At 42.1% G+C, this 13,085-nt stretch overlaps 1 protein-coding gene across 7 annotated transcripts in view; it reads right to left on the bottom strand.

The window, feature by feature from the left end:
- DGKH (diacylglycerol kinase eta) overlaps positions 1-13,085 on the bottom strand; it is a 104,484-nt gene that overhangs the window by 31,611 nt on the left and 59,788 nt on the right. For 6 of the 7 annotated variants that reach the window (XM_053455455.1, XM_053455456.1, XM_053455453.1 and 3 more), the window contains 2 exons: positions 1,759-1,863; positions 987-1,119 (listed from right to left, as the gene is read on the bottom strand). In XM_053455455.1, the coding sequence (XP_053311430.1) occupies positions 987-1,119; positions 1,759-1,863 (238 nt within the window). Of the gene's footprint in view, positions 1-986; positions 1,120-1,758; positions 1,864-13,085 lie in introns of those variants that run through there. The other variant, XM_053455459.1, reaches the window with a different exon arrangement.

The raw sequence follows: 13,085 nt of genomic DNA, 5'->3' as shown, positions 1-13,085 counted from the left end.
TCCAAATACTTTTGTCCTACTATTTTACATATAAAACTCCCTTTACCTACACATCTAGATTAAACATTTTCTCAGTAAAAGCAGGATAATAAATGGATCAGGTTCTTGAGGCAGCAGCGACTATTGATTGCAATATCTGTCTGCAGAACGCTCCCAAATCAGGGCTGGTAATTCTTGCACTCAGAGATAATGGTCTTGGAGCAGCTTAAATTTTGACAGTCGGGAGGTAGAAGCGTGATCTTATCTCTCATACCGGTGTTACGGGCATTATTTACTTTTTTTCCCCACTTTGGTGCACCATGCAAGTTGTTCTGCATACATACAGTTGTTGCTTTGTTTTATCATTAGTCTCATCTTACAAACCAAGAACGATGAGTGATTCATAAAAAAAATAACATTACGTATCTGGACAATGCTTCAGAAAAAAAGTTGAATCACTGAGAAAAGTGGCAGTGAAATGTGTAACATTGCCAAAACACTACCAATTTTTTCCTTCCAGAAAGTCCCTGTGAAGGTTTTTCTAAACTAAGACATCATGAAATCAATGCATTTCAGTTACCCTTAACTTATGCCAGCTTTCAGGGACTAGCCAAGGGTGACCGCTGACCCGGTACAAAACGCATTACAGTTACCCTAAAAAGATATCTGCGCAATCCATCCCATATCCTTTCCACATCGATAAAAAAAGAAAAGAAAAAAATATGTTATCCTAAAAGGAATAGATGGAAGACACCAATGATTTATGATAAATGTAAATGAATGGCTATAAAAAAAGAAATTGTATAGTTGCTGCCCGTTGCTGCATGTTTACAGAACCAACTTTGGTTGGCATGGGCAGTGATTTACATCATTGTAACTTTTTAAAACTACCCAAATGAGCATACGCCGAAGATGCCCGCGCTGTTTGACACATGGAGACCAATGACGTAATCCCGTACACAGAGCGAGCTAGGAGTGCGACACGGAAAGGCATACACGGAACATACCTTCACAGGACAGGCCGTGGGAGGTGACCCCAGACAGGCTCTCTCTGCACACGTTACAGAAGGTAGGTCGCGCGTGGGAGCAGGCGTACCAGTTATGCATCCCTGAGAAATGTTCCACATTAAACTGTGCCGTCTAGCAAGGGAGAAGTTGAGACAAAATTTGGCAGTAAAGCTAGAACTAAAATACATTTCATGTAATTATATAAAAGCTAAAAGTATGCTGCATGGGAAAGCTTAAAATGTTACATTTGTTCCATTAATAAAATGTGCTGCAAAAATTAAGAAAGGCATCCTATTATATATACACACACATATATCTATAGATATATATATATAGCCACAGTAGGAACTCCTTTTTATACCATGCTGATGAACATACAGAATAAAACCGCGTTCATGTACGAGCTGCTCCAATATGAAAAGAAACATTTCAGGTGCATGGTTCGGATGCATAGGGTACGAATCAATCGTCCAACCCGTGGCACAGACAATAAGGAAAAGAGCAAACCGCCCCACCCAGGGCTATTAGTATTCCTGGTCCCATTTACCATGCAGTAATAAGATGCTACAAGATATTGTTTTAGAAGCAAGTTAATTAGTTGTTGTGACAGAGCCGACATCGTTAGAAGCGGCACACAAGACGTACATGCTTAGCATCAGAGTACAAAGGGTTCCCCGCCATCCGAAAGTTACTTGCGGCGATACGCGCTTGTGCTCTTTTAAACTGGAGAGAATGTATTATTTTCCCGATTCTTGACATAGAAAATTTTACCTCATAATGCTCCCTGGATTGCACGGACTTCAGCGAGCTGATCCAATCCTCCATCTCCTTCCTGTTCTCAGCACACAGTATGAGTCTTCGAAAAGGAGTGATTATCTAGGGAAAAAACGACAGCGGATCAAATAAAAACCCCCGGCTCCGCCAAGAACAAGCAGTCGGAAGTGTTGGGGAGAGACGGTGAGAGCCCCGCGGTTATTCAGACAGCGTGCTTCATTTACTGTGATGTGAAGCACTCCGAAGCTGTGGAATCATTTAAGCTCTGCATATTGCCTCGATGAGAAATGGGGGGGGGGAGCGTGAGAGAAAAAAAAAAAAAGTACACTTTCATCTCCTTGTAAACCACCACAAGATTTAGCCTGATCCCAGCAGAGCCATTTAAAGATTCTGTTACAGGAAAACAACAAGAGACCCTTTTCTAATCCAACTCTGGAGACTTGTGATGGAGAACTTATGCGATTACTCCTCTGTCTCTGTGGTCAGACAGGCAATTGGCAAACACAGCGAAGCATCAGGAGCGTTCGATTTCAGCAGAGTGCAACGATGTTTGGGAATCATTGTGGCACCGAGCGCTTCGCGAAGAATTGCTCTGACCGTCAAAGCCAACATTACGTAAAATTGCATTGTAAATGCAGATGGGGAATGGTCCAGATCCATGCTAGCACGGCTTTTTATAGCTCCTGTTAATTGAATTACAGAGAAACATACATTGCATATACAGGGTGTATCTGAAATGCCTCAAAGCTTCTCGTACTGGTGAGCTGCCAGCATATATATCCCCAAAACGGAGGGCTGGGTCACATCTCCCATACAGATACAGTCTGCGGACTAAGGGTGCGCATCTCAACTGGGTGCCACTTGCTGTGGATACGCATTCAGTTACTTTTGTTCACGACAAATTGCAGACAAAAACATTTTCGCATCAGATCAGATGCATTGCTGCCAGGTGGTTCCCTCACACCTCTTAACCTGCTGCCCCCTCTTGCCCCATGGACTTACAGCCCTGGTCTGAATCACAAAAAGACATTCAAATAGCGATAGTGAGAGGGATAACACATTTATAAAGAGAAGTCGAAAGCAGAGAAAAGAGATAGGGAGCAACTGTCCTGTGGGGCTCGTTGGGGCCTGTTCACTAAATGGAGTGTTAAGTTTCATCTCCTTAACCTCACAGCGTCTGCTGTGAGAAGATACTGGCTGGCCCTTTATAATGTATAGTAAATTCAGTGGGATTTCTCCAGAGACTTCTCACCCTTTGAATTAAGCACTATACAGGCATGCCCAGCCGCTTTTGCTGGTGAAACTTGCCAGGGTTTGCAATTCATAATGAATAGTTAAGCGGGGGAGCTGGGACCTGCTTTTTTTTTTTTTTTTTGCTTTCACCATTTCAAACAGGTTGTCGGAAGCAGCAAACACCCAACACCCTTTTTGTGGTTTTCAAGCATTTCTCTTGGACTACCAGGATTAGTCATTATATAATTTCTGTATTGTGCACCAAAAACGCCATTTGACTGGGCTTGCTCTCTAAATCAGAAAGTTGCCGTTTCTTAAAGAAAAAGGTGGTCCTCAATATTTCTCTGACGCGTATTACTCTACTCCTGGTACACCTTTCCACTGATATTTTTTCTCATTAACAGTGCTACTTCATAAACCTCACATTTAAAATGGCGAAATAGCACACAATAACCTCAAACTTAGCAAATAATACATTTAATTTAACATCATGGAATGAAGCATTTCTCCATAGAACTGTCATGTCTACAGACCGTGAAAAGCATCTTAAATTTCACTTAAGGAAAGGAAAGGATGTGTTTTAAAACGTAATGAAATGTCACCGATGGACACATTTCTTGAGTGCGTCCCCAGATATAATCCAACTACACGATATATTGCAACCTAATAAACCAGCGGTAGGTGCTTAACGTTCTCACTTTATTGGTGATTGGTTTTTTTTATGCATGAAATATGGACATTCCAGGATTAAACACTGATCATGATGTCTGATGGGTCCCCTGTATTATCATTCCCCGGTTTCCCTCTGCGACAATAAATTATTCACCATCTCTGATATATATATATATATATATAGGGGATCCTTTTTGGATAAGACAGGGCTCGACAAATTTGTTGTGAATCTAGGCGCCAGCTAAAAAAGTTAGGAGCCAGGATTTTTTTTTTTTTAAACAGTTGGTTAGGAGTGATCTGATCATCATCAGCCCACTTACTAAACTCACAGCATTTGACCTGGAAGCACCCTGGACTTTCAAGTCAGTGCTGTTTTTTTTTTTTTTATTATTATTTTTTTTTGATAAATAAATATATATATATATATATATATATATATATATATATATATATATATATATATATATATGTAACACTTTCAATACTGATGTTCCATTGGAGCACAGTATTGACTGATATTTAGTCCCCAGCTTGTGGGGACAAATGTTAACCCCTGCAATGCCACGAATGTGTTATACACAATTGTGGAATTGAAGGGGTTAACGCTGCACTATCGCTCTCATGGAGCGATCAGGCAGCAGAGGGGTGTTGACATGAGTGTGAAGACCAAAGAACCCTCTCCCCCCTGTCCCTGAAGCTGCCTCTGGCAGCTGGGAAGCAATTGCTGGTCTATAGACCAGCCATTGCAGGGGGGAGTCTCTGATGACTGCTGTAGGCTTCCATGCCTACAGGAATTATCAAAGGGCTTGTGGGGGCTCGTTTTTGCTGTTGCTGGTCTGCCTAGGCTTCCAGGCAGACCACAAGCAGCAGAGCCCCTTACAAACGGGAATTAACACCTAAATGCCGCTCTGGGAGCGATCAGGCAGCAGGGGAGGGTTGAGGAAAGAACCCTCTCCCCCTGTCCCTGAAGCTGCCTCTGGCAGCTGGGACGCGACTGCTGGTCTATAGACCAGCCACTGCAGGGGGGGAGTCTCTCTGATGACTGCTGTAGGCTTCCATGCCTACAGGAGTCATCAAAGGGCTTGGGGGGGGGGGCTCGTTTTTGCTGTTGCTGGCCTGCCTGGGCTTCCAGGCAGACCACCAGCAGCAGAGCCCCGTACAAAACGGGAATTAACCCCTAAATGCCGCGATCGCGGCATTGAAGGGGTTAACGCTGCCCTGTCGCTCTCATGGAGCGATCAGGCAGCAGGGGGATATTGTGTCAGGTCCCCACACTTGTGTGGGGACCCAATCAACACTCAACCCCCTTTCCTGAAGCTGCCTGTGGCAGCTGAAAACGCTATTGCAGGTTTTCCTGCAATTGCGGTTTCAGCCTACCGGATCACTCCGTGGGAGTGATCTCAGGCTTGGGGGCGGGCTCTGAGTGGCTGTTTTGTCTGCCCAGACTTCTGGGCAGACAGCAGATAGCAGCGCCCCCGCGTGGTGACGCGGGGGCATTTTTTTGTGGACGTAAGAGGCTGACAAACTCCTAGGCGCCAGGACGAAATTCTGAGTCGCCATGGCGACCTGGCGCCTGGGATTTGTCGAGCCCTGGGATAAGAAGCTTGTGCTATTAAAAGCTGCTAATTGCATACTTCAATTCTACTGTACTGAACTGCATTTAACTTCTCTGTGTCAAAGTAACAAAGGGTAAGCCATTGCTCTAGGTAGAGATACATGGGTAGTAATTGGACCCATCTAGTCCCTCCTCCTTTATTAGCTGGACCAAGTCATACATTGCACTAAGTACGGGTTCTAGGGTGCTTTTATTACTACTACTGTTTGGCCATAACACTTCACTGAGCTGACAATGCGTGGGAGAGATCTGACAACAAAAATGAGCTGAGCAAGAAAAAAAAAAACACAAAACCCCCACCTTCTGCTAAGAAACTAACTGGGATCTCTGTGAAACACTTTGCCCTCTAATCTATTAGATCTATTGTATATTAAGAATAATTCCACTTAGGGTAAAGGAACATGGACTGAAACAACCATCACAACAAACCAACTTAAAGGAACATAAATTGACACCACACCATAGCGTAAAATGAACACATATCTCCAAAGGGAATGTCCTTTTTTGGGACCTAAATACCACTGCCCCTCTTTCATTCACTAACGTGCACGTATTTGGCCACATAGGCGCACATTACTCAACAAGACATCCAAGACATCCAATTCGCTGGAGATCAAGGAGGCAGAGATCGATGTGGCAACACAAATTACATTCACAGTCTAAGATATCACAATATTTTGAGCCTTTGGCTAGAAACGGTGGAGACCATCTACCCAATACCTAAACACAAACATCACCTATTCGTTTTTAGGAAATACAGAAGCTTATGCGTGGGTGGTGCTTCGGCTGACTGACACGCCTACACGGAGCCAACAGGGACTGCACATATGCCCCGGAGAGGGTTCTGGAACACCGACATGCATATACAGTTCCATACACACTTTAGTCGTCATTGGTGTTATTTGTATATATGGCAAATGACTGGTATAGAGACTTCCATTTGTATATCCAGCTATAGCAAAAAAAACTAGTAATCGCAACAAAGGTCTAGTAAATTTCCCTTTGTATTTATTAACTTTTTTGGTGTGTCCATAGGATGTCATGTACAGGCAGCCACATCCTTTAATTTATGTTATTTTATATTGTGTGCATTCATGGGAAGTAACAGTGTGTGATGGGGGTGCACTCATTATAGTGGTTAAAAGTAGCACATATAAATCCTTTGTTTCCAGGATTATAGTCTTTGTAGGCTGACCACAAAAGAGAAAAAGCTATTTCACAACAAAGTGCCGAAATGGAAATCTTTCTGTAATCAATGCGCTCAGAGATGTAAAAGGCAAGAAGCTCATTAGATTCATAACAGGAAGCATATCTATGGAAAGTTAATTGAGATGCACAGAAATGTGGGTGGCAGAAGGGCAATAGGAGTCGGCTGGAAAGCTCCCGTTATTAGCTGCTAAAGCTATTAGTAGCCAAACGGCATTATTCAAATCCCTCTAAATTTAACTTCATTTTAGGGCTCATCACTTTATTTCAGAAGCTTTATAGTCACCGGCTCCCCAAGTTTGTTCACTGCTGGCATGTATTCTGCATTAATTGTTAGACACATGGTAAACAATATAAATGCAATGTAAAAAAAATAAACATTCAGAGCCACTAGATCAACTGCACAAACCCACAAATCTAAAAAAAGGAGAGGGTAGAAGAAATAAAACAGGTTATCGTAGGTTGAGCAGATTACAGGCAGAGCCCAGACGGGTCAAGGTTTGCCAATCCACCCAAATAACTGCTAGTGGAGTGATAAGCACATCAAGATTCTAAATATTTTTAAAACACGGACCAAGAAAACATTGAAACTTTATTTTTTGCTACTATGGCACAAATCTGCGGCATTAAAAAGAAAAGCAAACAGTGCCCTGTATCATGTGACTACAGACCTAAAGCAAGCAACAACGGAAGCAAAACGTGATGAAAAAATTACCCCCGTCAGCTCTGGGACTTAGAGCATTAGGGTTGTTCTCTATCGTCTGTAACAGTGTAATATTTGCAACAGTAGCTCGAAGCTCCTTAAATTCATTGGCCAGTAGTCGGTAAGTACGCACAGCAAGCAAATGACACAAACACAAGGTATGAGCTTACAAATGGTGAGCAACACTCCGACATTAATAACGCTTTCATCAGGGCCTTTTCATGTCTTTGCCCAAGCTCTATAAGAGGCTAAACAATAAATACTTAATGTGAACGGAAAGAGCCCTCATTAGCTTTTGGCTAAATGGATGCTTTATTACTTCAATCTTCCTTTTTCCAGAATAGTCCATCTACAAAAGCACAGATGAGCCAATAACATACAATTTAATTCTAGTTTCCCTAATGACCACGCAGACTCTGCTAATTTGACCAGCGCTAAGGAGACGTGCCTGTGTGTTTGGGTAACATGCTGACATCATTGAAAGGATTCCCTGTGCTGGACTACAGCCAAAACCTGAGTCACACATAATGTATACCGATAGGCAGCTATCCAAACAACATGTAAACTGCACAGCCTCCTGCAAGTTAACCCTCTGACAGCAAGGAGGTGTGCACCACCTTATAAAACATTACGTCAAGCCCTATTCACTTTCACGTTATTCATTTAACATTAACACTTTATGTTAATAAAAAGGTCGGTGAAAGATGCATGAAAGAGTTTCCAGGTCGACTCCCGGAGCTCCATGTGTTGGCATAGTTCTATCATAGTGGAAATAGGTTTGGAAGAAGTCATTTTCACTGAAAATGGACCATTCAAAAGCAGCACATTGGCGGGCCTGATCACCCAAGAGGGTTATCTTGGCCCCAATGTCACAGCAGGGGAACTATCCCCCCTCGATGGTGGCCCAGGCCAGAACACGTGTTCCCCATCACTTTAATAAAAATCTTGATTTTCATTCTATTTTCTAAAAGCTTTGATACTTTAAAGGTAGGCACTTGAATTTGGTTTTTGGTAGACCCACTCTTTATGCCATGACCACTTAGTTTGCAATTCATTGAACACCACGCGATCCAGTGACGTTCCATTATAGAACATCTTTCCTCGCAGCCTGAACCCATTTCCAGGCTTACCACAGGGAACAGAATTACAAATTATTTCACTTTCATTAATCAACATGAAAATACAAATCATCGTTATGTATTCTGTTTGGAGCTGGAAAGAACAGAAGGGAATTATTTTGTTTCATATATTTCATGAATCGCAGCTACAATCAATTAGATATGGCAGATGATCTGATTGTTCGCTTGCTGGATGCTTCAAGCATATTTATTATTACCTTAGGATTTTAACCACCGAGAATGGGATTTAAATAAAAATACAAATACCACTCATGTATAAGCATTAGATTATTTTGTAATATCGAAAATATGTTTGGGTAAAAGGCTATGGAGAAGACATTGTAAAATGTGAAATACATAATTCATTCTACATAACACACCTAGGGTGTGATTTGCATTAACAGCTTAAAGGGACACATCCTATCATACAATCCTATAACGCAATAGAAATGTCAGAAAAAACACACGCATCAGATTTTCTCTGAAAACCAAATCTTTTTCACCCAGCAGTTTGCACCAAGTATAAGCTTCTCCTCTGATTTAATGGTTTAAGATAGCCTATTGTCAAAAGAATAAGATGAAGCAGTAGATGGTATGCTACCCGTTTACCATAAGAGCAACCAAGCTCTCTGTTGTCTGCGGTAAGTAATGAGAGGCTACCCAGAAAAGCCTCCGTAGCATGTGCTATACATGCAATCTGTCCCAAAGAGACAGAACACAAGGATATGACATCATATTCTGGCTCCCAACAGAGAGGACAGCGGAGCGGAGGCGAGTGCTGGGGACAGTTGGGGTGCCCAGCCTGAATACCACCAGTGGGTCAACCATGTGAGGTTTCTAAGCAAGAACAGCTCATTTTCTCCTACACAAGGAGAAAGAAAAGACTAAAATCGCTAAAGATACATGCATATCAGGGTCTATTTCCCATGAGTACAATTTCGGGGACTACACTCTTTAAAGACAAAAATGTGGCAAACATTCATAAAGGGCACAAAGGCTGACACGCCATTTAAATCTCAATGCAATAAGATTCCATTGTCAGCGGCAACTTAACTCTGCCAGTGACCGTGGTGTCTTAAAAAGAGGACTCAGACAGGATCCACTGCCCAGCCAACTCAAAACTTATGGTTATCTGAAATGTATTAAGAACATTGTGTTAAGTGTTACTTTAAGGGTTCCTATAGAATTTAATCCTGTTTGTGTATAGAGTTCTAATCTTAAACAGCCCACAAGCTGGTCAATAATTGTACTTTAGCTGCAGTACATCCTCAGTTTAAAGCACAGACTGTGCAGCGTGTTTAGCTTTCAGATTCAGCGTAAAGCAGATTGAAAGGGGGTGTTGGAGCATTGACAATGTATTCAAATACCAAGTACTGTCTGCTGCATGTAAAAGAGCACTTCCACACAAGCAATATTGTAATAGAAATATAAAACATTACCTGCAATTTTATCATCTCATTTATATCCTGCCTGGCCATCAGGCAAACAGGACTAATGCCCATTGGTACCTCTATCTATGTATACCCATGGCAGCACCCCTCCGCACGCCATTCTAACTGCTGAGCCAGAATACACCACTTCCTACCATGTTCCTACCGCGCCAATATGTGGCAAAGGCCATCCTTCAGTATATAGTCCCTTTCCAGATGCAAGGGCCCACAAGATGAAAAACCGTAAAATCAGCAGGGGGCCACACACAAGTCATGTCATTGGCTGTTAAACTTAAAATGCCAGGGCAGATCTTTAGCCCCAGTCTGACTCAGATCTCCTGAGATACACACACAGTGTGTGTGTGTATATTATATATATACATACACACACACATACAATAATGAACAAACACAATCTGTTGTATTTTTCTTCATTCAAACATTCACAGTGTTAGTTGGAAAAAGTATGCGATCCCCCAGGCTAATCACTTCAACAAGATGACTCCAAGTTGCTGCTCTCCAATTTAACAATCGCCTGAAATTTGCCAAAGAGCACCTTGACACTGTACAATGCTCCTGGGAAAATGTGTTTTGGACTGATAAAACCAAGGTTGAATTGTTCGGGAAGAACACGCAGCACTACGTATGGTGTAAAAAGGGCACTGAACATCCACATAAGATCACCCCAATGGTAAAGTACGTTGAAAAATCTGCGTTTTGGAGTGGCCCAGTCCGGGCATAGACCATAACTCATTAGAGATCCTGTGGAATGACCTCAAGAGAGCCGTTCACACGAGAGATCCTAGAAATATGGCTGAACTTACGCAGTTCTAGAAGAAATAATAGTCCAAAATTCCACCAGAACGTTGTGCAGGTCTGACCCGCAGCTACTGGAAGAGCTTGTTTGAGGTTACTGCTGTCAAAGGAGGTTCAACCAGTTATTAAATCCAAGGGCTCACTTACTTTTTCCACCAGCACTGTGAATGTTCGATGGGCGTGTTCAATAAAGACACAAAAGATTATCATTGTTCATGTGTTCTTAGCTTTGTTTTTAATTTTGCATTTAATTAACATGTTTTTTCTGTTTGTTTTTTTTAATCCCGGTAAATAGGGTTACACATCATTTCTGCAGAGTACAACAACTTGTCAAACTTCTGGTTTCTTCTGTTTTCATACAGAAGATAAAATCATTATGGGAACATATCTCTAATGGGGTGCTCTTACTAACGTAACGTAGCCATTGTGTCAATTGAAGACAAAGTTTCTCTAAACCGATAAAATCGATGACAGTAAAAGCGGACTAGCCCGTTTAAAGGATTACGACAAAACAACAGTATGTTAAAAGGTCAGTGACAGTCAGCATGACACGAGAGATATGACAAAAAAAAACAAACTCACACACTACACATTTTAGAAGAATGCACTTGAGCTGTTAAGAATGAAACACTAGCAGGAATGAAAATGTAAATTGATTAAATCATATCAATAGCATATGGGAATATACAATACAGTAATGATGCTAGATGTGCCAACTAGGCGCTGAGTGCCTACACTTTTAGCCCATTGTATGCAAAAAATCCAGCAGAAACTCAGTTTTATAGCTTGCTCTAGAATTGAGACTTTTCTGGCATTTATATATTTTTTGCTTGGATAATATGGGAGGTGCTTGGCTCCTTTTCACATAAAAAAACGATATCTATAGGACAGAGGGGCTGACTGACTCACCAGTATGTGAGCAGGGATCCTCTGTACTGCCAATACTTCAAAATCACCCTCTGCCCTGTTACTTTCAAAATAAACTATAATTCTTTGCAGATGGAGGCCTATAATCTACCAAAAATAAATATTTAGATTTTTCACTGACAGACCAGAGCCCTAACTACAGAGCTTGGCATATGGGGCAAAGTCAGAGGTCACAGCTTCACCTGACATTTCCAGAGGCAGGGAGATATTGCTTACGGCATAGCAGCTGCCCCTCTTGGAACATACGGTATTACAGTACAGTTGAAAATGTTTAATGATTCCTGATGATGACTATATTTATCACGGTTACAATGGGTATGGTTGCAGCACAGAGAATGATCGGAGTAGCAGCGCACAACTTCTGATGTATTACAACTGACGGTAATCATGCAGACATTAAAACATTCAGGTAGGTATACACTACAACTCCCATCAGACTTCTATGAGGGACCATTAATTGAAGCAGTAGCCCTTAGGCATGGGTGCGATAGTGGGCTGTGTAAGGGAAGCCCTGTCAGTAGCTGTTTTGGCAACCTCTGCCTGTATGCAAACTGGGTAGAGACAGACGGTAATGCCTGCAGTTACTGGCCCATCCTTCTCCCTACAGCTAAACACATCAATCTAAGGTAATAAAATATTTTTATGTGATAACTTCCACTGTGGTGTCCGAAGAAAGTGATCATTGCTCGCAGGGTTGGACAGCTCCTTTAATCTCTAATGGAGTGTTCCCAGTTTTCCATGGAAATAAAGGGACAAAATAGAAGCATCAATGGCGATGTAAGAGTTAAAGCTATGTCTAAACATAAATAACTTCTAAACAATTTCACGAGTGATGACTTTTAATCTAATTCACAGCTATTTCAGATAGCTTGCTAAATCTTCTGACCTGAGTCACAGTTCACCATATGTTCTATGGAATCAGATAAAGAGGGCAGGAGGAAGGAAGGATACGCAGCAGGGAAGCATTAAAAGTGATAGGAATCTGAATTGTAAAATACCGTGTACAACCTGGTAGAGCACATCCGCCAGCTAATCTGGTATCATTCCTTTTTTACAATGTCACCTGAGCTACTCAAAGCAGCTGCATGTAGTGTACGACGCAAAAAACATTTAATGGGTTAGTTGCATACCTGGGAACTCTCTGTGTTTGACCTGGTGAACTCTGGGTGAAGCACTGCTTCTCGGGTTCTCTGGATCAACACCCAAATCCTGAGTCATGGGAGTGGGGTCTTGACACGCCCCACTCATTTCCCCTTTAAATGGGGGTGTTTCTCATGTCAGCAGGACCACCCCCACCATCGATGGGCAGTCCTGGCCATATCCTGCAAGTGTAGGCTCCGGGTAGCCGGAGCCCAGAAGTTCCCAAGTATGGTTAGTTAAGGCTGTGCTTTTTTCACATTGTGAATACATTATATACTTGTGACAATGAGCAGGGCATGATGGTTGATGGCATCTATATTTCATGGAAAATATTGCAGTACAATGTGTTTGATATCCCCAGGGAGAATGTCTTGTGGCAGTTAGAACAAAGGACATTCTGTAATTTAGTTTGGGTCCCTGGGGTGGAACATTTTGGAGAGAAGGGAGGGCCAGTGCTCCACTCC

The sequence above is a fragment of the Spea bombifrons genome, chromosome 2, assembly GCF_027358695.1.
Source record: "Spea bombifrons isolate aSpeBom1 chromosome 2, aSpeBom1.2.pri, whole genome shotgun sequence".
NCBI lineage: Eukaryota > Metazoa > Chordata > Amphibia > Anura > Pelobatidae > Spea > Spea bombifrons.
Note: the sequence above shows the minus strand (reverse complement) of the source record. Positions and strands in the feature narration are given on the sequence as shown.